Source organism: Oncorhynchus masou, chromosome 32 (genome assembly GCF_036934945.1).
Source record: "Oncorhynchus masou masou isolate Uvic2021 chromosome 32, UVic_Omas_1.1, whole genome shotgun sequence".
Classification (NCBI taxonomy): domain Eukaryota; kingdom Metazoa; phylum Chordata; class Actinopteri; order Salmoniformes; family Salmonidae; genus Oncorhynchus; species Oncorhynchus masou.
This window is the reverse complement of record NC_088243.1, coordinates 90451475-90477673: the sequence shown is the minus strand read 5'-3', so window position 1 is coordinate 90477673 and position 26199 is coordinate 90451475. Positions and strand designations below refer to the sequence as shown.

The 26199-nt window shown below is 40.3% G+C and overlaps 1 protein-coding gene across 2 annotated transcripts in view; it reads left to right on the top strand.

Moving 5' to 3' along the window:
* The first annotated feature begins 5564 nt into the window (after positions 1-5564).
* Positions 5565-26199, top strand: part of cdhr2 (cadherin related family member 2) — a 37576-nt gene continuing 16941 nt past the window's right edge. The window contains exons 1-23 of one of the 2 annotated variants that reach the window (XM_064955448.1): positions 5565-5701; positions 12101-12160; positions 12527-12595; positions 13128-13279; positions 13428-13478; positions 13961-14050; positions 15147-15236; positions 15596-15718; positions 15933-16082; positions 16778-16853; positions 17050-17162; positions 17258-17476; positions 17750-17905; positions 18617-18778; positions 19852-19913; positions 20148-20391; positions 21125-21358; positions 23043-23112; positions 23408-24007; positions 24279-24350; positions 24529-24578; positions 25029-25186; positions 26163-26199. The exon at positions 26163-26199 is cut by the window's right edge and continues 66 nt beyond it. In XM_064955448.1, the coding sequence (XP_064811520.1) occupies positions 12112-12160; positions 12527-12595; positions 13128-13279; positions 13428-13478; positions 13961-14050; positions 15147-15236; positions 15596-15718; positions 15933-16082; positions 16778-16853; positions 17050-17162; positions 17258-17476; positions 17750-17905; positions 18617-18778; positions 19852-19913; positions 20148-20391; positions 21125-21358; positions 23043-23112; positions 23408-24007; positions 24279-24350; positions 24529-24578; positions 25029-25186; positions 26163-26199 (3027 nt within the window). In that variant the 5' untranslated portion in view covers positions 5565-5701; positions 12101-12111. Of the gene's footprint in view, positions 5702-12097; positions 12161-12526; positions 12596-13127; positions 13280-13427; positions 13479-13960; positions 14051-15146; positions 15237-15595; positions 15719-15932; positions 16083-16777; positions 16854-17049; positions 17163-17257; positions 17477-17749; positions 17906-18616; positions 18779-19851; positions 19914-20147; positions 20392-21124; positions 21359-23042; positions 23113-23407; positions 24008-24278; positions 24351-24528; positions 24579-25028; positions 25187-26162 lie in introns of both variants that reach the window. The other variant, XM_064955447.1, reaches the window with a different exon arrangement.

Here is a 26199-nt window from a genome sequence, read left to right as displayed (position 1 = left end):
GAGAATGTTGTTTCTCATCGTCTGAGAGTCTTTAGGTGCCTTTTGGCAAACTCCAAGCGGGCTGTCATGTGCCTTTTACTGAGGAGTGGCTTCCGTCTGGCCACTCAAATCAAATCAAATCAAAGGCCTTATTGGTGGTTCTGCAGAGATGGTTGTCCTTCAGGAAGGTTCTCCCATCTCCACAGAGGAACGCTAGAGCTCTGTCAGAGTGACCATCCGGTTCTTGGTCACCTCCCTGACCAAGGCCCTTCTCCCCCGATTGTTCAGTTTGGCCGAGCGGCCAGATCTAGGAAGAGTCTCGGTGGTTCCAAACTTCTTCCATTTAAGAATGATGGAGGCCACTGTGTTCTTGGGGACCTTCAATGCTGCACACATGTTTTGGACAATTGCTTCGACCTCATGGCTTGGTTTTTGCTCTGACATGCACTGTCAACTGTGGGACCTTATATAGACAGGTGTGTGCTTTTCCAAATCATGTCCAATCAATTGAATTTACCACAGGTGGACTCCAATCATGTTGTAAAAATGGATGATCATTGTAAACAGGATGCACCAGAGCTCAATGTCGAGTCTCATAGAAAGGGGTCTGAATACTTGCGTAAATAAGTAATTTCTGGTTTTTATTTGTAATAAATTTGCTAAAATAAAAAATAAAAAATGTTTTTGCTTTGTCATTATGGGGTATTGTGTGTATTGTCCTGTAGCCCATCCCAGCCTTGTGCAGGTCAACAATGTTATTCCTGATGTCCTTACACAGCTCCCTGGTCTTGGCCATTGTAGAGAGGTTGGAGTCTGTTTGATTTAGTATGTGGACAGGTGTCTTTTATACAGGTAACGAGTTCAAACAGGTGCAGTTAATACAGGTAATGAGTGGAGAACAGGAGGGCTTCTTAACGAAAATCTAACAGGTCTGTGAGAGCCGGAATTCTTATCGGTTGGTAGGTGATCAAATACTTATGTCATGCAATAAAATGCAAATTGATTACTTAAAAATCATACAATATGATTTTCTGGATTTTTGTTTTAGATTCCGTCTCTCACAGTTGAAGTGTACCTATGGTAAAAAATTACAGACCTCTACATGCTTTGTAAGTAGGAAAACCTGCAAAATCGGCAGTGTATCAAATACTTGTTCTCCCCACTGTATATCTCCCAACGTTTGCCCCATGGAAGCTGTATTACTGTAGCCTATTGCCGCGTTGATGACTTCTGATTGGCCAACGACAAGCTACACGTTCCATGCTTGCAAAGCAAAATCAGCAGCATAAATTGTCACGTTTCTCTCTCAATATGGCACCCACACCTCTGACATTATTTAGAATTCTGATTCCGGACCTCGGGTCTCGGGTATTGGGGTACAGGTGGATCCGTGAAGACCTCTTCTCACGATAACCACCTGATGGTTTTTAGGGACACAAAGTACAGCTGTACGCTACTGAGATATGTCACCCTAAGTAGTGCGATAAATAAGGAATAGGGTGTAATTTAGGACGTAACCTGAGTGGGGAAAAAATACAGACAAATTCTACAGTTGATGGAGTGAGTGTCATCTAGATTTTATAGATCAACTCTAAATCTGTCCATCTTTCAGACACCCCTTCATCTATAGTATTCCCTTAACTCTGAACTACAGGGACTGGAAGACATATTTGTCATTGTCGCTTTGTTGTTTACTGTTGCAGTGAGCACTAGAATACAGACTTGCTTTTGTTTGGAGGCAGATCTGGGGTAACGAAGCCAGTGGAACGCGGAGGACATTCTTTGTGTGTCCGCTTCATCTCATGGTGATTGGGCAGAGCGGCCCGGTGGGTGGAGGGAGGGAGGGGGGTGGTCTTATTGGAACGAGCTCATCAAGTACCCTACAGTAGGATGGGTCTCTCACTGGCCCAGATACACAGAGGCTTTCTGCATCCCAAATTGTACCCTATTCCCTATATAGTGCACTACTTTAGACCAGGACCCTATTCCCTATATAGTGGACTAATTTAGACCAGAGCCCTATTCCCTATATAGTGCACTACTTTTGACCAGGGCCCTATTCCCTATATAGTGCACTACTTTTGACCAGGGCCCTATTCCCTATATAGTGCACTACTTTAGACCAGAGCCCTATTCCCTATATAGTGCACTACTTTTGACAAGGGCCCTATTCCCTATATAGTGCACTACTTTAGACCAGAGCCCTATTCCCTATATAGTGCACTACTTTAGACCAGAGCCCTATTCCCTATATAGTGCACTACTTTTGACCAGGGCCCTATTCCCTATATAGTGCACTACTTTAGACCAGAGCCCTATTCCCTATATAGTGCACTACTTTAGACCAGAGCCCTATTCCCTATATAGTGCACTACTTTAGACCAGAGCCCTATTCCCTATATAGTGCACTACTTTTGACCAGGGCCCTATTCCCTATATAGTGCACTACTTTTGACCAGGGCCCTATTCCCTATATAGTGCACTAATTTAGACCAGAGCCCTATTCCCTATATAGTGCACTAATTTAGACCAGAGCCCTATTCCCTATATAGTGCACTACTTTAGACCAGAGCCCTATTCCCTATATAGTGCACTAATTTAGACCAGAGCCCTATTCCCTATATAGTGCACTACTTTTGACCAGGGCCCTATTCCCTATATAGTGCACTACTTTTGACCAGGGCCCTATTCCCTATATAGTGCACTAATTTAGACCAGAGCCCTATTCCCTATATAGTGCACTAATTTAGACCAGAGCCCTATTCCCTATATAGTGCACTACTTTAGACCAGAGCCCTATTCCCTATATAGTGCACTACTTTAGACCAGAGCCCTATTCCCTATATAGTGCACTACTTTAGACCAGAGCTCTATTCCCTATATAGTGCACTACTTTAGACCAGAGCCCTATTCCCTATATAGTGCACTACTTTTGACCAGGGCCCTATTCCCTATATAGTGCACTACTTTTGACCAGGGCCCTATTCCCTATATAGTGCACTAATTTAGACCAGAGCCCTATTCCCTATATAGTGCACTAATTTAGACCAGAGCCCTATTCCCTATATAGTGCACTAATTTAGACCAGAGTCCTATTCCCTATATAGTGCACTAATTTAGACCAGAGCCCTATTCCCTATATAGTGCACTAATTTAGACCAGAGCCCTATTCCCTATATAGTGCACTAATTTAGACCAGAGTCCTATTCCCTATATAGTGCGCTACTTTTTGACCAGGACCCTATTCCCTATATAGTGCACTACGTTTTGACCAGGACCCTATAGGGAATAGGGTGCCATTTGGGATGAAGAGCCACTGGTCACTGCCAATTACAGTGTCACACCGGAATTCCGGCACAGTGGAATGTTTCTCCTGAACCAGTCCTCTGCTCGCATCACGGTCATGTGATGTTCAGCCGGTTGAGGTGCCATGGAAGGACCCACAGACGTCAGTTCAACTTCTAGTTTTGATCTACATTTGGTTGACTTGTCAACTAATGTGAATTCAATGTGAAATCAACAAAGAAATTCACCATGTCATTGAATTTAGGTTCAAAGTTGGGTAAAAAAAAAAAAAAGATAAAAATTCATTTTTAAAAAATTTCAAATCAGTTTTCCACATTGATTGAACGTCATCATGTTTTGAGGGGGTTGTTCATTCAACCAATTTTTGCCCAGGGAAGAGGCTCCTTGCTGGACAACAGAGGGTTCCAGTTGGTTCTGCTCAGAAGGGAGGGAGGGAGGGAGGGAGGGAGGGAGGGTGGGAGGGAGGGAGGGAGGGAGGGAGGGAGGGAGGGAGGGAGGGAGGGAGGGAGGGAGGGAGGGAGGGAGGGAGGGAGGGAGGGAGGGAGGGAGGAGGCTCCTCGCTGGATAACAGAGGGTTCCAGTAGGTTCTGCTCGGAGGGAGGGAGAGAGGGAGGGGGGAGGCTCCTCGCTGGACAACAGAGGGTTCCAGTAGGTTCTGCTCGGAGGGAGGGAGAGAGGGAGGGAGGGAGGGAGGGAGGGAGGGAGGGAGGGAGGGAGGGAGGGAAGAGGCTCCTCGCTGGACAACAGAGGGTTCCAGTAGGTTCTGCTTGGAGGGAGGGAGGGAGGGAGGGAGGGAGGGAGGGGGCTCCTCGCTGGATAACAGAGGGTTTCAGTAGGTCCTGCTTGGAGGGAGGGAGGGAGGGAGGGAGGGAGGGAGGGAGGGAGGGAGGGAGGGAGGGAGGGAGGGAGGGAGGGAAGAGGCTCCTCGCTGGACAACAGAGGGTTTCAGTAGGTCCTGCTTGGAGGGAGGGAGGGAGGGAGGGAGGGAGGGAGGGAGGGAGGGAGGGAGGGAGGGAGGGAGGGAGGGAGGGGGCTCCTCGCTGGATAACAGAGGGTTTCAGTAGGTCCTGCTTGGAGGGAGGGAGGGAGGGGGCTCCTCGCTGGATAACAGAGGGTTTCAGTAGGTCCTGCTCAGAGGGAGGGAGGGAGGGAGGGAGGGAGGGAGGGAGGGAGGGAGGGAGGGAGGGGGCTCCTCGCTGGATAACAGAGGGTTTCAGTAGGTCCTGCTTGGAGGGAGGGAGGGAGGGAGGGAGGGGGCTCCTCGCTGGATAACAGAGAGTTTCAGTAGGTAATGCTCAGAGGGAGGGAGGGAGGGGGCTCCTCTCTGGATAACAGAAGGTTTCACTAGGTTCTGCTACGCTGGTATGCAATGTATCATCGCTCGGACACGGGTGAGTGACCCGGGTGAGTGACACAACATGTCACACTATCGTCTTGTACATGTAGCGGGGATGTAGAGATCAAGGGAGGGAGGAGAGGGGATGGAAGCTTTCCCTGTTTAGAGGGGTGAGGAGAAAGACTGCCATTCTTCTCTATGCCTGCAGTCTGAACTTGTCTCTGTTGTTGTTTTTTTCACTAGCATAATATTTAAAATGTCAAAACTCTTTTGAGAGAAACAAGGTTTGTTTGTAGTTCTTCTGATTATTTTTTTTTATTTTACTTTTATTTTACTAGGCAAGTCAGTTAAGAACAAATTCTTATTTTCAATGATAGCCTAGGAACAGTGGGTTAACTGCCTGTTCTGTACTTTGTCAGCTCGGGGATTGGAACTTGCAACCTTTCGGTTACTAGTCCAATGCTCTAACCACTAGGCTACCCTGTCGCCCCAATGCTGAGAGTATGGTCTTCTGGTTACTGTAGCCTGGTTACTGTAGCCTGGTTACTGTAGTTATCAGCATTTTACTTTACTGCACGAGACTCCTCACCTATGCTACTGGCTGTCCGTATGCTATAGGCTACACCTAGCTGTCTTTAGCATGGGTGCACATATACACACACACACCACACGCACACACACACGCACACACACACACACACACACACACACACACACACACACACACACACACACACACACACACACACACACACACACACACACACACACACACACACACACACACACACACACACACACACACACACACACACACACACACTGTAAGGAGGCTGCTGCATCTGTCCATCCAGGCCATGTTGTTCACTGTGTTTCTCAATGTGTGCTAATCATTAACATTTACAGCCTAAAGGAGAGGAGATAATCACAAGAGAGAGAGAGCAGTAGTCCCAGCAGCAGGCTAAGGTCTCACCTAGACTCCAGTTCAGTTATCTTCACATCCCTCTAGAACAACCACCTGTTACCTGGCTCTCTCTCTCTCTCTCGGTCTGTCTATACCCAACTAAGGAACGTTGGCCGGTAAGTCTGAGATTTGAACACTTTCTTTGTGTTCATTAGAATAATATTTGTTTTCTTCTTCACTTGGATGTGTTGATGTTGTTTGTGAGTTATGTGAATAAGGTCATTGTGGTTTTAGTGGGAGAGTAATATTCAGAGTAATGTGAATAAGGTCATTAGAGTTTTAGTGGGAGAGTAATATTCAGAGTAATGTGAATAATGTCATTAGAGTTTTAGTGGGAGAGTAATATTCAGAGTAATGTGAATAATGTCATTAGAGTTTTAGTGGGAGAGTAATACTCTGGCCATCGTCATGTGGTGGATTGTGGGATTGTTCTGTGATACAGTAGATAAACATAGTAGTTCTAATTGAGCTCATCGTTGATACACTCCTCTTGGAGAATAACAAATTAATCAATTTAACCAGGCAAGTCAGTTCAGAACAAATTCTTATTTTACAATGGCGGCTTACCGTGGAACAGTGGGTTGGTTAACGACAGATTTATACCTTGTCAGCTCAGGGATCTGTTCTAGCAACCTTTCGGTTACCGGTCCAACGCTCTAACCACTAGGCTACCTGCTGGTTACTGGCCCAACGCTCTAACCACTAGGCTACCTGCTGGTTACTGGTCCAACACTCTAACCACTAGGCTACCTGCTGGTTACTGGCCCAACACTCTAACCACTAGGCTACCTGCTGGTTACTGGCCCAACACTCTAACCACTAGGCTACCTGCTGGTTACTGGTCCAACACTCTAACCACTAGGCTACCTGCTGGTTACTGGCCCAACGCTCTAACCACTAGGCTACCTGCTGGTTACTGGCCCAACACTTTAACCACTAGGCTACCTGCTGGTTACTGGTCCAACACTCTAACCACTAGGCTACCTGCTGGTTACTGGCCCAACACTCTAACCACTAGGCTACCTGCTGGTTACTGGCCCAACACTATAACCACTAGGCTACCTGCTGGTTACTGGTCCAACACTCTAACCACCAGGCTACCTGCCGCCCCATCAGCTGATATGTTTAACACACAGGCATATACAGAAATACTGTATACAAATAGACAAACAATTTGGACAGTTTTTAACTTGTAAATTACACATGTTGTATTTATACTGCACGCATGTATGTTATTAATTTAGAACGTGCCATTGGCCCATGTACGCAAAGCGTTGTTTTCATAATCTGAATTTATGACAGGATAAAGAACATGGGTATCACACATCTCACTGGTTAAACATTGACTCGCGTTCGTTCCTGTAATGACAGCCTTATTTTAATGCCTGGCAATTCAGAGTGTCAGATATGATCTATTTCCAGTCTTATCTGTTTTCTCTCGGTTTTATATGTGTCGGACTACTTCCTTACAGTAAATAAGACAAACACATTTGAGTGAGACCCGTTTTGGTTGTTATTTTGCCTTATTTCTCTTTTTTTAATGTTATTAAACTTGTTTCCTCCAAAAATAATTCAATACTGTTTCATTAATAGAATGTAACTTTAAAATAACTTTTAGTTTAATATTGAGTATAGTTCGTTATCAATTCAACTTTTAGTTTAATATTGAGTATAGTTCGTTATCAATTCAACTTTTAGTTTAATATTGAGTATAGTTCGTTATCAATTCAACTTTTAGTTTAATATTGAGTATAGTTCGTTATCAATTCAACTTTTAGTTTAATATTGAGTATAGTTCGTTATCAATTCAACTTTTAGTTTAATATTGAGTATAGTTCGTTATCAATTCAACTTTTAGTTTAATATTGAGTATAGTTCGTTAGCAATAAAGCGTCACAATAAGGTGCAGGGCGTTCGATTAGCCCGTTGAGGGCAAGAAGACCCCCAGCTCAGCTAAAACCATTGACAACTGTGTACCGTTTTCAAGGGACTGTGTAATACATGTTATCTATTCGGTTGTAATATCACCCACTCTTGAAGAGAATAGTCACAACTACACATTACATTTACATTTAAGTCATTTGGCAGACGCTCTTATCCAGAGCGACTTACACATTTCATATTACAGTTGGCTGAACATAGTGGTATGTTTATCACCAACCAACGTATAGTGAGCCTTCACAAAGTATTCATACCCCATGACTTATTCTACATTGTGTTGAGTTACAGCTCCAATTCCTCACACATCTACACACAAAACCTCATATTGACAAAGTGAAAACCTGTATTTAGATTTTTATTTATAGAAAATTAAATTAGGCTAATTTAAAATGAGCATTCATACCCTTGAGTCAATACTTTGTAGATGCACTTTGGCTGAGATTAAAGCTTTGAGTCTGCGTTTACAGCTTTGAGTCAAACAAAATTCAGTTTTGACATTATGGGGTATTGTGTGTAGATCAGTGACACCAAATATAAATTATAATCCATTTTAAATTCAGACTGTAACACAACAAAAATGTGGAAAATGTAAAAGGGTGCCAATAGGGTTGTTATGGTAACCGTATTACCGCTACACCGGCGGTCACATGACCGTTTGGTCACGGTAACTATGCTTCTCCAAGCTCTAATGCTGCTGATGGTCATTAGTCGACTACCAAATTTGCTAACTGCCTGGTACTCAGCACTCTATTGTCCCTCTAATCACTCTGATATCAATGCAAATGTAATGAAAAATCTAATCAAACACTTCGTGAGAGCCCATGTTGCACAACATTAATAAAGGCTATGAAGTTGCGGTAGAAAACAGAGTTTCGATGGCCTCTATTAAAAAGAGGAGGATCCCATCAGCTTTCTACAGGCTAGGCCTACTATGTTTATTTCTCAACTTTTCTAGTATTAAGCACATTGCTTTACAACAGGAGTATAGCCTACCTGGCATAAAAAATGAAAATGAAAAAAAACGTGTTCCCTTTGCTATTTAAATGCATAGATTACTTATTTTTTCCCTCTTCACCTACCCCCATTTCAAGACGGGTGGATGATAAACGATCCATTCAAAATCAAAACAAATGTCACACATATATCATTTAGTATACGGAAAGACAAGATTAAATCAAGAACAGTCCGATGGGTGCCAATATTAGCCAATCACTTGTGAATTATGGCCAGCTTGTGTGAAGTAAGGCAAGAAACAGGGCGTGCCTTTTTTTGGTGACTTAAAAAATAAATAATTGTCGCACACCTCATGTAGACTAGTCCATAGGCCTATATGTTTTTGATAAGGTTTGTATCACAACTAAAGTAACCAAATAACTTGTTAAAATGAAGCACATGAATCCGCTTTACAAGGGGTGTAAGAGCCGAAATATTATACATAAACAGCGCGTGAGTTTCCAGTTTGGGGAAGATCATTTTCACCATAAAAATGCGCCTTCATAATAAAAGCATTACATGCGTAATTGCATTTGCGGGCACTTTTGAGAAAGGTGTTTTCCCGCAAATTGATTGCATTTTGGAACGTTCACACTTATGTGCACATTGCTGCGCTTATAATGTGAAGAAATAGCCTAATAGTTTATCAACATTTTAAGCTAAACCTTCTGATCTGTTGCATCAGCCTCATTGCTTATAAAAGTTTTTTTGATGCCAGTGGTTGTATTCATTTGGGATCTATCACATCCCACAACTGTCCCAGACTGTGTTTTGAATATTTGTTTCTTGCACAGAACAGAATCGGTCGACTTTTTTACTATAGCGGATAGTAGATTGACATAGACTTTTGCTTTTACTGTTTGTTAGGCCGACTCATCTTGTTGACTGACGAAAAGTGAATATGGACAGTTCTTCCAACATCTTCAATATGCATCTCTTCAATATTGTGAAGGTGTAGGCTATATTACATGGATTTATTAGACTTTTTAACATGTAGATGTTCCGCATCAGTGGCTAGTAGGTGTGTGGAAGCCGGGAGATGCTAAATGTGGTAATTAACGGCCAATTACCGTGAGACCGACGGTTATTCTCTTGACATTCACCGGCAGACAAAATGTCATGACCACCACAGCCCCAGGTGGGAATACTTTCTGAAGGCACTGTAGGACTACCTAGCAAAGTAAGCTAACATGATCCCCTTTTCAACATTGTTGTTTAAAAAAAAAAAGCTTTTAAATTATGATTGCTGCTCACCGACATAACAGGCAATATTTATTGATGAACCACGTCAAATTGGCTAGTTAGTTAATAACAAATCACTTCGAAATTACTAGCTAACCAGCTAACGTTCAAGGGATAAGCTAGATGGCTATGTCCAAATATTGTTTGATTTGCTTGTCATCTACAGTGGTGATGACAGTAGTCCGACGGACATGTCGAGCCCTTTCCATAAAACCTTCATCTCTGATGAAGCAAGCTAAATGACACATGTTGTTTGCTTAGCTAGCTAGCTACGTGCCAAATGGATAGGCTGCTGGCACACATCTGAAAATACATGATCCATTGATGTTCACTGATCATGAAAAGTATTCAGCGAGGCCAACTTGCTGTATAACTCTGATGATAGAGCTAAATGTAGAATACTGGGAAATGTGTAGTTCTGGTCTCTCTGCCCCCCCCCCCCAGGCAAATTGAACGCTCTGCATTAAAACCAACTATATAAGGTTCTGTAACACTATATTTTAAATAGTTATATTGCTGGAGGCCGCACAGGCTGCCCAATTCAGATTTTTTGGGCATGTCTGATACCTATCTGGTATTTTACCTAATGTGTAAACAGCAAAATCACACAATGGAATCTGAGCGTCCTACTTCCGATTTATGCCACCTCATATGTAGATCTGAATCCTGACACAAACCCCATCCTCCATATGTGACCTCTGTCGGATTCTGAGATCAGATGTATTTGCTCTGATGTGTGTGTGTGTGTGTGTGTGGGGGGGGGGTACAATACCTGCTGTTACCATGACAACCACCCCCAAAAATATAAGGGAACAGTGACAGGAAAATGAGCGATGCATTTGTGTGCTACTTCAGAGTCTACATCAGTGTGAATGCACAAATCCGATATAGGTCACATATATGTAAAACTGACTGTGGACAGTCAGAAAAAAAAGATTGGATATAGGAATCAGATTTCAGTTCTTAGAGGCGGCAGGTCGCTTAGCAGTTAAGAGCGTTGGGCCAGTAACCCCATTTTGGGTTCGAACCCCTGAGATGACTAGGTGAAAAATCTGTTGATGTACCCTTGAGCAAAGCACTTAACCCTAATATCTCCTGTATGTCTCTCTGGATAAGTGTCTGCTAAATGACTAAAATGTCAAACGTTAGTGTTGCTGTGTAAACAGACACCGATACCTATCTGATTGCAAGTTGTTTTGAGTTGTAAAATGTACTTCTATGGTATTTTGTGTTCTAATAAGTCATTCAATGGTATTTTGTGTTCTAATAAGTAATGATATGGTGTTTGTGTTCTAATAAGTAATGATATGGTGTTTGTGTTCTAATAAGTAATGATATGGTGTTTGTGTTCTAATAAGTCATTCTATGGTATTTTGTGTTCTAATAAGTCATTCTATGGTGTTTTGTGTTCTAATAAGTCATTCTATGGTGTTTTGTGTTCTAATAAGTAATGATATGGTGTTTGTGTTCTAATAAGTAATGATATGGTGTTTTGTGTTCTAATAAGTCATTCTATGGTATTTTGTGTTCTAATAAGTCATTCTATGGTGTTTTGTGTTCTAATAAGTCATTCTATGGTGTTTTGTGTTCTAATAAGTAATGATATGGTGTTTGTGTTCTAATAAGTAATGATATGGTGTTTTGTGTTCTAATAAGTCATTCTATGGTATTTTGTGTTCTAATAAGTCATTCTATGGTGTTTGTGTTCTAATAAGTAATGATATGGTGTTTTGTGTTCTAATAAGTAATGATATGGTGTTTGTGTTCTAATAAGTAATGATATGGTGTTTTGTGTTCTAATAAGTAATGATATGGTGTTTTGTGTTCTAATAAGTCATTCTATGGTGTTTTGTGTTCTAATAAGTAATGATATGGTGTTTGTGTTCTAATAAGTAATGATATGGTGTTTGTGTTCTAATAAGTCATTCTATGGTGTTTTGTGTTCTAATAAGTAATGATATGGTGTTTGTGTTCTAATAAGTCATTCTATGGTGTTTTGTGTTCTAATAAGTAATGATATGGTGTTTGTGTTCTAATAAGTAATGATATGGTGTTTGTGTTCTAATAAGTCATTCTATGGTGTTTTGTGTTCTAATAAGTAATGATATGGTGTTTGTGTTCTAATAAGTAATGATATGGTGTTTGTGTTCTAATAAGTAATGATATGGTGTTTGTGTTCTAATAAGTAATGATATGGTTTTTGTGTTCTAATAAGTAATGATATGGTGTTTGTGTTCTAATAAGTAATGATATGGTGTTTGTGTTCTAATAAGTAATGATATGGTGTTTGTGTTCTAATAAGTAATGATATGGTGTTTGTGTGTTGTCTGAGTTAGCAGGCCTGTGAAGGATGGAGGGCAGTGTGCTGCTGCTGTGTCTTGTGAGCCTCTTCACTGGAGGTGAGTACCTACCTGGGTCTCTAACCTCTCTCTGTCCCCTATGGCACCTTGTTCCCTAAGTAGAGCCCACAGGGAATACGAGCACTGGTCTAAAGTAGTACACCCTACAGGGGGATAGGGTGTCGTTTGGGATGCATTCCAGGGCTCATGTTACACTGGCTATTTAACCACATTCATTTTCTACTTCTAATAATGTCCGGTCTATTCACACAGTGATACTGGTTGTTTAATGGCAATTTCACAGACAAAGTGAGGATGTTTAAACTCAATGTCAAATCTTATCAATATTATTGTAAAGTGGGACTCATTTTGCTTGGATTTACAGATTATATGATTAAACAATGACTGCTTTTTTTTTCTCTACAGCTCAAAGCCAAAACCAAATCCCCAGCATTACAACAAGTTATGCTCAAATAAAGGAAGACACTCCAATAAGTATGTATTTATTGATTTATTGTACTCAGTGATACGGAAGGTTTTTTATAACAAAATAGTATGTCAACCCATGCTCTTTGCTATATTTTACTAGGCAAGTCGGTTAAGAACAAATTCTTATTTTCAATGACAGCCTAGGAACAGTGGGTTAACTGCCTGTTCAGGGGCAGAACGACAGATTTTGTACCTTGTCAGCTCAGGGATTTGAACTTGCAACCTTTCGGTTACTAGTCCAATGCTCTAACCACTAGGCTACACTGCCGTTTTTGACTCACCTTTTGTCAACCCAACTCTCTCTCTCTCTCTCTCTCTCTCTCTCTCTCTCTCTCTCTCTCTCTCTCTCTCTCTCTCTCTCTCTCTCTCTCTCTCTCTCTCTCTCTCTCTCTCTCTCTCTCTCTCTCTCTCTCTCTCTCTCTCTCTCTCTCTCTCTCTCTCTCTCTCTCTCTCTCTCTCTCTCTCTCTCTCTCTCTCTCTCTCTCTCTCTCTCTCTCTCTCTCTCTCTCTCTCTCTCTCTCTCTCTCTCTCTCTTCAGATGAATTTGCCTTTCAAATAGAAACATACGATCCCGATTCTATTCCTGACCCACTGACATACATAATTACTGGGCCAAAAGCAAGCTACTTTAATTGCGACGCAAACACAGGGACAGTAACCATCCGGACCCCCTTGGAGAGAGATGATGATGTAAGTCCTCGTCTCCCATTTTAGTATTTCAGTATTGTTTCAACCATTTTAGTATTTCAATATTGTTTCAACCATTTTAGTATTTCAGTATTTTATCCTTTATTTTTCCTGACCTGAATCTTTAATTGATTGGCTTGTATTTGTTTAGGACAAGGGTGTATTCTCTATCGGCATTGTGGTTTCTGACGCAGATTACACAGTAAGTTCACAATAAAGCCTCTAACTCTTTTCACAGTCCCCAAATCCAGAACAAATTCAAGAAAACGTACGGTATTATATAGAAACATTATTGCATGGAACTCTGTTCAATCTCATGTTGCTCAAATGAACAGCAAACGTTGTTTAACAAAACAGATAAAGCAACATCTCACGGCACAACACCTCTCCCCTATTTGACCTAGATAGTTTGTGTGTTGGCCTTTTTTTTAAAGAAATCTATGTAGTTTTGTCCTTGATCTGTTCTTGTCTATTAAGGTTCTGTATTATGTCATTCTGTATTATGTGTCATGTTCTGTGTTGGACCCCAGGAAGAGTAGCTGCTGCTTTTGCAACAGCTAACGGGGATCCTAATAAAATACAAAACATAAACATTTTTTAACTCTATTTTTTAAATGTATTTTATTGTTTTTAACAAATGTATATTTTATAACATGCACAATATATCATGTCATCTTTTTTTAGGTTAGCAAAGACATTCAGATAATCGTAGTAGATGCGAACGATAACCAACCCATATTTGAAAATACACCTTACAACGTAAATGTCGAAGAAGTAAGTAAACTTACTAATTTTACATTCCTTTAATAAGAATTTCATTTATATGGTACGTTCAATTAATTTTCCAGACATAATTAATAAATTGTGGGAAACGTTATGAGTCTGTGAAATCATCTAAACAGACAATGGTTTCAAAACTTTTCAGAAAATCTGGTAATTTGTGAAATCTATAGAAACTTTAGTAATTTATAATGACATTTTAGAAAAGTATTTATATTGTTGTCATAATTTTTACAGAAAGTATTTTTAGACTATTCTTAGACTTAGAACGTATTTTGTTGTTCCAGCCTAAATAGAAAATGGATTCAATAAAAACATTCACCCACAATAAAAGTGAAATAAAGTGAAAACAAGTTTTTTTAGAAATTGTTTTGCTAATTTATTGAAAATTAAATACAGAAATATTTAATTTACATAAGTATAAACACCACTGAGTCAATACATGTTAGAATCACCTTTGTCAGTGATTACAGCTGTGAGTGTTTCTGGATTAGAGTGTTCAAAAGGGTGGCTATTTGAAGAATCTCAAAAATAAAATATATTTTGATTTGTTTAACACTTTTTTGATTACTATGTAATTCAATATGTATAATTTCATAGTTTTGATGCCTTCACTATTATTCTACAATGTAGATATAACAATATATATAACAATATATATATATATATAACAATATATATATAAATAACTATATATATATATATATATATATATATATATATATATATATATATATATATATATATATATATATATATATATATATATATACTGTGCCTTTGGAAAGTATTCAGACCCCTTGACTTTTCTCACATTTCGTTACGGTACAACCTTATTCTAAAATGGAATACATAAAACAATTCACACAATACACATTCTGTATGCAGTTTGCTGGTAATCCTCAGTGATTTAATTCTCACTTCATCCTATAAAACTTAGTATGGAGAATCGACATCTGACTGGGTCCCTTGCTAGTAGCGTATAGTCAGGGATAAAAAAATGTTGTGCTATACATTTGAAACGTACTTTTCTAAAGTACTATTGTGCCTCCAACTTCCTCGTCCCCCTCTGTCTGTTTATCGTCATTAGAACACTGCCTTGGACACGGTTCTGTTTCAAGTATATGCCAAAGATGTAGACGCTGGACTTGCTGCTGTTGTAAAGTACCACATTGATGAGGTAAGTATTGCTTTTGGACAGAAAGCTGATTTTCTGTATTGATTCATAAGTGAACCTGACGCAAAACATCAACAGTGAACTTAGAACCAAGTTACACCCCCATTAGAACCAAGTTACACCCCCATTAGAACCAAGTTACACCCCCATTAGAACTAAGTTACACCCCCATTAGAACTAAGTTACACCCCCATTAGAACCAAGTTACACCCCCATTAGAACCAAATTACACCCCCATTAGAACCAAGATACACCCCCATTAGAACCAAGTTACACCCCCATTAGAACCAAAATTAGAACGGACCATGTGCCTCGTCATATCAACTCCATGTATTTAAACCCAACTCTCTCCTCGATTCTAGGCTAGTCCAAGTGATGGACTAAATCATTTTACTATCAATGAGAATAATGGCGAAGTCAAACTGGTTAAACAACTGAATTTCACAAGTCTGAGCACTTTCTACAGGCTCAAGATCAACGCCACTGTAAGTAGCCCATCTCAACACTCTATTCACTGTTCTTCACTAGTCACTTATTGGAAAGTTATTTTGTTTTCTCTATTCCTGACTAACAAGCATGTTCTTTCTGGAATTGATCATGGTTTTCCGATCCAGTTGTGGGCTTAATCTGAGAAACAGTCTTATTAAATGTGTTTTTTTGTTTGTTGTGTGTTTCTGATTGTGCTTTTCCACCTCACAGGATGGTGGAGGCCCTGTGTATAATGAACCTGAACCTGTTCATCAGTCCAACATTGCTTTTGCTTTCATCACCGTGGTGGACGTCCCAGACATGGATCCACGGTTTCTAAGTACTCCTTACGCGACTACTGTCACTGAGCATTCTCCCGTGGTGAGGTCAGGTGTTGCCAAAACGGGGCACTTTCTTTTTAGTTCATAGTTCGACCGACCTCAGAATATCAAATAAACGCTCACATCGTGTTTTCTACCAACTGCTAAGTCCTTTTACAATTTGTTTATTGTTGTTGCTAGTTGCTGTATTGTCGTACACATACATCTTCCTAAATAGAAAAAAGTAAAGTTCCAAATGGTACCATTTCCCTACTTGTTGTTAAACTTTTGATCAGGGCCATTTACTACTTTGGATCAGGGCCATTTACTACTTTGGATCAGGGCCATTTACTACATTGGATCAGGGCCATTTACTACATATGATCAGGGCCATTTACTACTTTGGATCAGGGCCATTTTCTATATTTGATCAGGGCCATTTACTACATTGGATCAGGGCCATTTACTATATTTGATCAGGGCCATTTACTACATATGATCAGGGCCATTTACTACTTTGGATCAGGGCCATTTACTATATTTGATCAGGGCCATTTACTACATATGATCAGGGCCATTTACTACATATGATCAGGGCCATTTACTATATTTGATCAGGGCCATTTACTACATATGATCAGGGCCATTTACTACTTTGGATTAGGGCCATTTAACTACTTTTGGGATGCCAAAGGGGACAAAGCCTCTGTTGACGTCAGCCTTTAACTGAACTCTACCGTCTCCCTTCCATTTCAGGGCCAGTTTGTGTTTAAAGTGACTGCAATTGATCAGGACTCGGGAATCAACGATGACATCACCTACAGCATTGAAGGTGAGTACAGCTAATTCTTTGAACGTCTGCTCATTACAGGTTGTTAGCGGAACATCAGCGTAAACGCTGTCCGTTGCCAGTGTGCTGACAAGTCTTGAAAAAAATAACGATTTTTTGTTGTTGTTGTTTTTCATTCAAAAATTGTTGGAATAATGATGAAGATTGGACTGTGATATATGTTTTGTTATTTTTGCAGGTACCGATGACCTGTTTGACATCACGGCCAACGATGGAATCATATCTGTCAAAAGTGATATTGACAGAGAGGCTTTGTTGGACATCAATTATGTTGTGGCCCTTAAAGTGACGGTATACTCTTATTGCTTAAATCCTTTACGTAATTTCCAAAAGACAATATTTTAATTTCAGGCTGACCCATTGTTAATAAAAAACTAAAATTCCAGGCAACGGAGGTTCATCCAAGCATTCTGGGGACCCAAGCACACACCTCCACTGAGGTGCGGATTAGCATCGGTGACATCAACGACAACAAGCCTAAATTTTATGACTGTGGTGTGGAGCCCTGCGCGGAGGCCAGCAGCTTCACGGCCAACATCTTTGAACACTCCTCCATGGGTGTTCCAGTCGACGACCTCAACATCAGAGCCAAAGATTTGGATCAGGTCAGTCCTTTCTAAGAAATAGGGTTGGAAAAATTGTTGATATTTTCTGTAACTCTTGGTTGGAAGATTCCCAGAGTTCGGAGGGGGGAAAGGAATAATGAAAAACTAAATCTAAAATCCTTCAACCAGGATTACTTGAACATTTACTGGAATTTTGCAACACTAATCACAAAATATATTTTTATTAAAAAAAAAACAACAACGTCAAAAGTCATGTGGGACCAGAGTTTTACTCAGGCCAGAACATTGATCAACATCTGTATTCTGATGTAGGGTGATAATGGAAAATTCGAAATAAGTCTTGCTGGACCAGACAAGGATGCGTTCAGTGTATCGCCACAGATTGCCTACTCAGAAAGCTCGGTTCAGATCATGGTCAAGAACTCCCAGGCTGTGGACTACGAGACCAAAACATCAATGGTTATCCAGGTATGAGTCTCAAATGGCAACCTATTCCCTATTTAGTGCACTACTTTTCACCAGGGCCCAATAAGGATCAAGGTCAAAAGTAAGGTACGATGTCCACGTAAATGTGGGGAATGTCTTCACTACAATTTGACCGAATGAAACCAAAGACAAACACCATTGTCAACAAATCATCAAGGACCACCTTGTTATCATAATCATTCAAATACATTCGACAGTATTTTCAAAGAAGATGTGTGACAAGTCGATCGAAGATTTTAACCAGACAAACTAAGCGGCTTCGAGTGTGTCCAGAGTCAGAATGATCCCAGTTTAGGCTGAAACAGGTTTTTGAGTCGGTTTTCTTAAGACGATCCATTACAAACAGGTGGATTACTTATGCTAAAGGAGATGCCATTGTGCTCCTTCACACGTCTATAGCCAGGTGAACTGCGGACACGCAAGACACATTTAATTAACGGTCTCTACCAGGACGGTGGTCGAGCTGCAGAACGTGAATGATGACAACACATTGTACCCCAAAAAGTATTGTTTTTGACAGATCATATCACCATTTTCAAAACCAACGCTTTTTTGTTGTTGTTGTCTCAAATGGCACTCTCTTCACCGAACAGTTAATAACCTGAGGTTTACCACAGAGTACAACATTCTTACTCCGCCCCGAAAGTCTGTGATTCAAACTTGAGGTTAAATTGTGGTTGTTTTCCTGTACAGATTATCGCCAAGGACTCCAATACAGCAGACTGCTGTTCCACAGCTACAGTCACCATTCAGATCAAAGACATTAATGACAACAGCCCCACGTTCCCCAAAGAAGTCTACATCCTCAAGGTTGATGAGCACAGTCCTAATGGAACCACTGTGGACACGATAACAGTAGGTCTATGTTATTGTTACCATTCTAACAGCGGGTCTATGTTATTGTTACCATTCTAACAGCGGGTCTATGTTATTGTTACCATTCTAACAGCGGGTCTATGTTATTGTTACCATTCTAACAGCGGGTCTATGTTATTGTTACCATTCTAACAGCGGGTCTATGTTATTGTTACCATTCTAACAGCGGGTCTATGTTATTGTTACCATTCTAACAGCGGGTCTATGTTATTGTTACCATTCTAACAGCGGGTCTATGTTATTGTTACCATTCTAACAGCGGGTCTATGTTATTGTTACCATTCTAACAGCGGGTCTATGTTATTGTTACCATTCTAACAGCGGGTCTATGTTATTGTTACCATTTTAACAGCGGGTCTATGTTATTGTTACCATTCTAACTGCGGGTCTATGTTATTGTTACCATTCTAACAGCGGGTCTATGTTATTGTTACCATTCTATCAGCGGGTCTATGTTATTGTTACCATTCTAACAGCGGGTCTATGTTATTGTTACCATTCTAACAGCGGGTCTATGTTATTGTTACCATTCTAACAGCGGGTCTATGTTATTGTTACCATTCTAACAGCGGGTCTATGTTATTGTTACCATTTTAACAGCGGGTCTATGTTATTGTTACCATTCTAACAGCGGGTCTATGTTATTGTTACCATTCTAACAGCGGGTCTATGTTATTGTTACCATTTTAACAGCGGGTCTATGTTATTGTTACCATTCTAACAGCGGGTCTATGTTATTGTTACCATTCTAACAGCGGGTCTATGTTATTGTTACCATTCTAACAGCGGGTCTATGTTATTGTTACCATTCTGCCTGGAATTCAACCAATGTGCAATGCGCTCTGTGTTTGATTTGAACAGCGTCTTGAAGTATCGAGTGTTAACTCACTCAACAACCCAGGTCACACTGCTGGGTGTAAATATAACCAACACACTCGTAATAAAATGTGAATCAAAGGTCCTTTGACTTGGGTTCTTGTCTTAGTTGTTATTTTATTTGTTGCTGCTAAATGTATTGGAAGTACAATCACAAAAACTCTACTTCTCTCCAGGCAACCGATCCTGACACTATGGATGTTGGTAACATCAGATACAGACTTCTTCCCGACAGCATGTGCGTACACTACACTCCATTATCACTCTGTGTTGTATTGTGATCCATTCCAGGGTTTTCTTCTGTCTATATGATACTTCATTCATTTAGTTTGCTTTATATAAGAGGCTTTCATAAAACCTAAACAATATACAGTATATCAACTTTGATGTTGTCTGACATGAGGTGCCAAAGTTTGTGAAACGAGACCCAATACATGAGAACTAATTACTAAAAGAGATTTCTGGTTTTCAGACTAAAGTACTTCAATGTGAATGCAATGACGGGGAGGATCTATGTGACAAACAGCAAACTGATCGACCGAGAGGTCACCTCCCTGTATTCTCCAACTCTGCAAGCAAGAGACCAGGCCAACAACACAGGGAACGCTGTGTTAGAAATCACACTGGCAGACATCAACGACCAGACACCACAGTTCAACAGAGAATCCTACATCGACTATGTGAAAGAGGGCTCAAACCTACGAATTCAAGTCCAGGTCAATATCTGTCTCTATACAAGTGTATTTCAAACCTCTCCTCAGGGACCCCCTTAGACGTTTTATGATTTTGCTGTAGCCCTGAACTAGCTCAGCTGATTCACCTAATCAAGGACTTTATTATTAGATGAATAAGGTGTGGAATAAGCATTGTAAATAAGAAACTGTTCTTAATTGACCCCTGTATAAAACAAATGTAAACATAGAACGCTTGAGGAACCTAAGAATAGATTTGAAAACCCCCTACTCTACAACACGGGTGTTCCATGGAGGGCTGAGAGTTTCCAGGTTATCACTTCTTCCTTGTGCTTATTGGATCAATTGAAGGTCACTGATAAGTTAGAAACTCCCCTCACCTGGTTGTCTTAAGACTTCATTTGACAAAGATTGAAAGGAAATAACAACAACCAGCAGCCACTGGCCCCCTCCATGGAATGAGTTTGAGTCCCCCTTGCTCTACACACAGTAACCAAAGGGTTAAAACGGTCTACAGCTGAGCCTCATGCTAGTCTATGGCAGAGACCCGTAGTAGACCCGGGATAATTCTAGTAACTTCCCAAAAAGTCCCAGGTTTTTTGAAGAATCCAGGTCAGAGGATTCCAGATTTCCTGCTTATTCTGTGCTGAATTTCAGGAATCTTCCAGGAACTTTGGGAAAAAGTTATCCGAATTTTGCTAGATCGCTGTGCTGCTTAAAGGTTGTTGGTGAATTTTTTCCTTCTCCTCGTTTGCAGGCTACTGACAGAGATGAGCCGCCCAACAGCGAGATTGTGTATGGAATAGTTAACAGTAACTACAGTGGCAAATTCACCATTGACCCCACCACAGGCTGGTTGGAGAACAATGGCCCGTTAGACAGAGAGGCCATGCAGGCCGAGGATAATGGGCAGGTTAAGTTAAATGTGACAGCAACTGACAAAGGCAGTCCACCACTGGCCACATGGGTGCCAGTCATCATCAATGTGGAGGTAAGATCACTGTCCATCCCTCACAAACCTTTAACAAGTGCACAGACAGGGTGTATTGGTACCTGGGCCCATATTCACAAAGCATCTCAGAGTAGGACTGTTGATCTAGAATCATGTCCCCCTTGGCACTAGGTCCTAAACAACTTTGCATTAATGTTTTATTTAAAAAAATAAAATAAAAAAATCCTATATTATTATCCCAGAAAATGTTTTGCGTTATTACATACAGCCAGAAATAACTTCTGGATATCAGAGCGGCGGTAACTCACCAGCGTTACGACCAGAAATACAACTTTCCCGAATTGGATCCTTTGTTCGTACTCAACCAATTTAACTTATCCCTGAGGCTGTTTCAAGCTGCCGCCAATGGAGAAGAGGTGTTCGGAGTGGACTTCTAGTCCGACTCAGGAGGCGTGCACACCATCCACCGCTTCCGAATATATTACTCGCTAATGTTCAGTCTCTGAACAATAAAGTAGACAGGTTCAGGGTGAGGATCTCCTTCGAGAGAGACATCAGGGACTGTAACATACTCTGTTTCACGGAATCATGGCTCTCTCTGGATATACTGTCCTGGTCCATACAGCCAGCTGGGTTCTCAGTTCATTGCACAGACAGGAATAAAGAACTCTCCGTGAAGAAGAAAGGCGGAGGTGTATGTATCATGATTAACTACTCATGGTGTGATTGTGATAACATACAGGAAGTCAAGTCCTTTTGTTCACCTGACCTAGAATACCTCACAATCAAATGCAGACCATATTACCTCCCAAGATAATGCAGACCATATTACCTCCCAAGATAATTCTATTCTGTTATAGTCACAGCCGTGTATATTCCTCCTCAAGCTGATACCACAACGGCCCACAAGGAATTACACTGGACTTTTTCCACATGTGTTTGTGTTACAAGGCACACCTGTTAATTGAAATGCATTCCAGGTGACTACCTCATGAAGCTGGTTGAGATAATGCCAAGAGTGTGCAAAGCTGTCATCAAGGCAAAGGGTGGCTACTTTGACGAATTGAAAATATATTTAGTTATATATATATATATATATATATATATATTTTTTTTTAAATGATACTACTTGATTCCATATGTGTTATTTAATAGTTTTGATGTCTTCACTATTTTTGTACAATGTAGAAAATAGTCACACAAAAAATAAACCTTGAATGAGTAGGTGTGTCCATACTTTTGACTAGTACATACATACTGTATTTATCCTCAGGACTCCGATATTGCTTGTCCTAATATTATATATTTCTTAATTCCACTCGTGTACTTTTAGATTTGTGTGTCTTGTTTTGACTTGTTAGATACTACTGCACTGTTGGAGCTAGGAACACAAGCATTTCTCTACAACCCCAATAGCATCTGCTGAATATATGTGTGCGACCAATAAAATATGATTTTATTAGACTTTTATCTTTAGATTTAGAAGGAAATACTGATCCTTGATCACCATTCTTAATCTGAGAAGCTTTATGCTTTATGGACCCAGACTTTGTACGTCTTTTTCGACTGGATAGAACTTTCGACAGATTGTTTAATGTGTAAGTGTGTCTTCTTGACGTGATCAGAAGTAAGAGGAAAGCTTCATTACCTTGTATCTTTGTCAACTTCGTGAACATAAATTGTAAATTGTAAAGCTTCACTGGTCTTCTAATTTCCAACCTAGGATATCAACGACAACACACCGAAGTTTCGAAAAAAGTCTTACAAATTCTTAGTGGAGGAGGGGAAGAAAGGTAAGCACATGTTTCTTGTTGTTGAATTCAGACATTTTGCCGCCAGTACCCTGATTAAATTTTCGATGTGGTTTAGTCCCTACTTCTCCTCAGAAAAACATTGATCATTGCCTCAAACATAAGCTATCTCCCGCCAATAAAACATGCCTCTCGCCACTTACCATGCCATCATTGTGGAATTTGATCTTAACTGACTTGCTTTGTTGATAATAAATGTTTAATAATCTACCAAAAACATCTAGATAAGCATGAATTGAAAAACACAAGGCCGTCTATTTCTGTCTTTCTCCAACAGCTGAATTTGTGGGCTCCGTCCAGGCAGTGGACTTAGACCAAACGATCGATCACAACCGCATCTCCTTCAGCATAGTCAGCGGAAGCTTTGGACAATTCATCATCCAAACCTTCAAGGACGAACCCGATGGGTACATTGGCAACATCACGGTCGACCCGGACATCGAGTTAGACTACGAGAGCAGCTTCAAAACCTTCAGCCTGGATGTAGAGGCCATGGACCTGGGATTCATGAAGGACACTGTAAACGTGGAGGTGATTGTGGTGGATGTGAATGATGAGAGGCCCCAGTTTAAGCCTGTTGCCCCGTTGCACATAAAGGAGAACACCACTATCACTGAAGCCGTGGGGAGTTTCAAAGGGGTGGACCTGGACATGAATCACTTCCTGGTCTACCAGCTGGTCTCCACTATGTGCCGCTGTAACGGCTCCCTGACTCTCGGGCCCTGCCCAGAGGACTGGTTCATTCTGGAGCCCACAGGGGAGATCATGCTGAACGAGGAGTTTGTGATCGACTTTGAGAAGTGTGACCAGGTTGAGCTGGAGGCCCAGGTGGTGGATGAGTTGACCCAGAAAGGGGAGAACAACAGCGCAACACCAGGTCGGTACCTCTGTCTGGTTCTGTTTGGTTCTGGCTCTTTTTGGGTTGTAAAATTCCCAGGTTGAAAGGTTCCCTGGGAACGACTCTGGGGATGAGGTGGGAATAAGCAGGAACTCCAATAATCCTGCAACTGGGATTTCTGGAAAACTTGGGAATTCTGGGAATGTTACCAGAAATTTGTAACCTTATTTTGTAACATTAGTATCGTTAATATCTACGTTTGTAACTTTAATATCTTTCAATGTATTCTAACAATTCAAATTAATTTCAGGGCACATTGTGATCAACATCGAAGACATCAATGACAATGCCCCTGCTTTCGAAACAACAGATTCCTTATATGGTAAATATGTTTCTAAACTTCAGCACGTTGTATGGTAAATCTGAATATCTGAATATCGTATTTTTGTTTATATATATATATATATATATATATGATAATTCATTTTACTTTATGATATGAAGCTATATAGCTACAGACTGACTTAACAGTGTTCTTACCTACTTTACCCTGTCTGCAGTTGTGGTTTCAGAGACGGCCTCTGTAGGCTCAGTAATAGCCAGTGTCACTGTGAGTATAAAATCGACAACGTCAGTTATTTTTCTATTTGATAAGGTATAGCAAAACAAGTTTTTTTTTTTTTTTTAATCTCAAAATGTAGACTCAGCAATATGCCATCATTATACATAGTGGGACAGCTGCATGCTATGCAGAAGAAAATATAATCTAATATAAAGTATACCATTTAGTACATTTAACTTGAAGACTTGGCTGCGATATGAGTTATTTTTCCCCCTTCCATATAGGGCAGGGCACTATTTTATTTTTTTTATCTCAAAATGTAGATTATTAATAAAAGGTAGACTCAGCAATATGCCATCATTTTACTGGACATAGTGGGACAGCTGCATGGCATGCAGTATTGTTTTGAATATAATATAAAGTACACCATTTAATTCATTTAACTTGAAGACTTGGCTGCGATATGATTGGTTATGAATCCTCCCTCCTTCCGTATAGGCTACAGACCGTGATTCCGGGAAAAATAGGCAGATGACATTTTCGATAACAAATATACAATTCAGGGATGACGTCAACAATAGAACGACCGAGTTGGGCAGTCGAGTGTTTCGAGTTGTCACCACACAGGAAGACGATAAATACGTTGGAAATATTCAGTGAGTATATGAATGATGTCCGGGCAAGTCATGTTTTAATTCCTGATTTCACTGTAATTAATAGCCATTAAGAAACACAACACAATAGCCATTAAGAAACACAACACAATAGCCGTTAAGAAACACAACAAAATAGCCGTTAAGAAACACAACACAATAGCCGTTAAGAAACACAACACAATAGCCGTTAAGAAACACAACAAAATAGCCGTTAAGAAACAATAGCCGTTAAGAAACACAACACAATATCCGTTAAGAAACACAACACAATAGCCGCTAAGAAACACAACACAATATCCGTTAAGAAACACAACACAATAGCCGCTAAGAAACACAACACAATATCCGTTAAGAAACACAACAAAATAGCCGTTAAGAAACAATAGCCGCTAAGAAACACAACACAATAGCCGTTAAGAAACACAACACAATAGCCGTTAAGAAACACAACACAATAGCCGTTAAGAAACACAACAAAATAGCCGTTAAGAAACAATAGCCGCTAAGAAACACAACACAATAGCCGTTAAGAAACACAACACAATAGCCGTTAAGAAACAATAGCCGTTAAGAAACACAACTCAATAGCCGTTAAGAAACACAACACAATAGCCGCTAAGAAACAATAGCCGTTAAGAAACACAACACAATAGCCGCTAAGAAACACAACACAATAGCCGTTAAGAAACACAACACAATAGCCGCTAAGAAACACAACACAATAGCCGTTAAGAAACACAACACAATATCCGCTAAGAAACACAACACAATATCCGTTAAGAAACAATAGCCGTTAAGAAACACAACACAATAGCCGTTAAGAAACACAACAAAATAGCCGTTAAGAAACACAACACAATAGCCGTTAAGAAACACAATTTGTTAGGTTTTATGCTGTTAGTTGACACTATTCCCATGGATGAGGTAGATTCCTCGAAAATGACAGAAGAATAACAGGTGTTTTTAAACTTTGTAGGAACATGGAAGTGCTAAATATTAATGTTAAAGGTAAG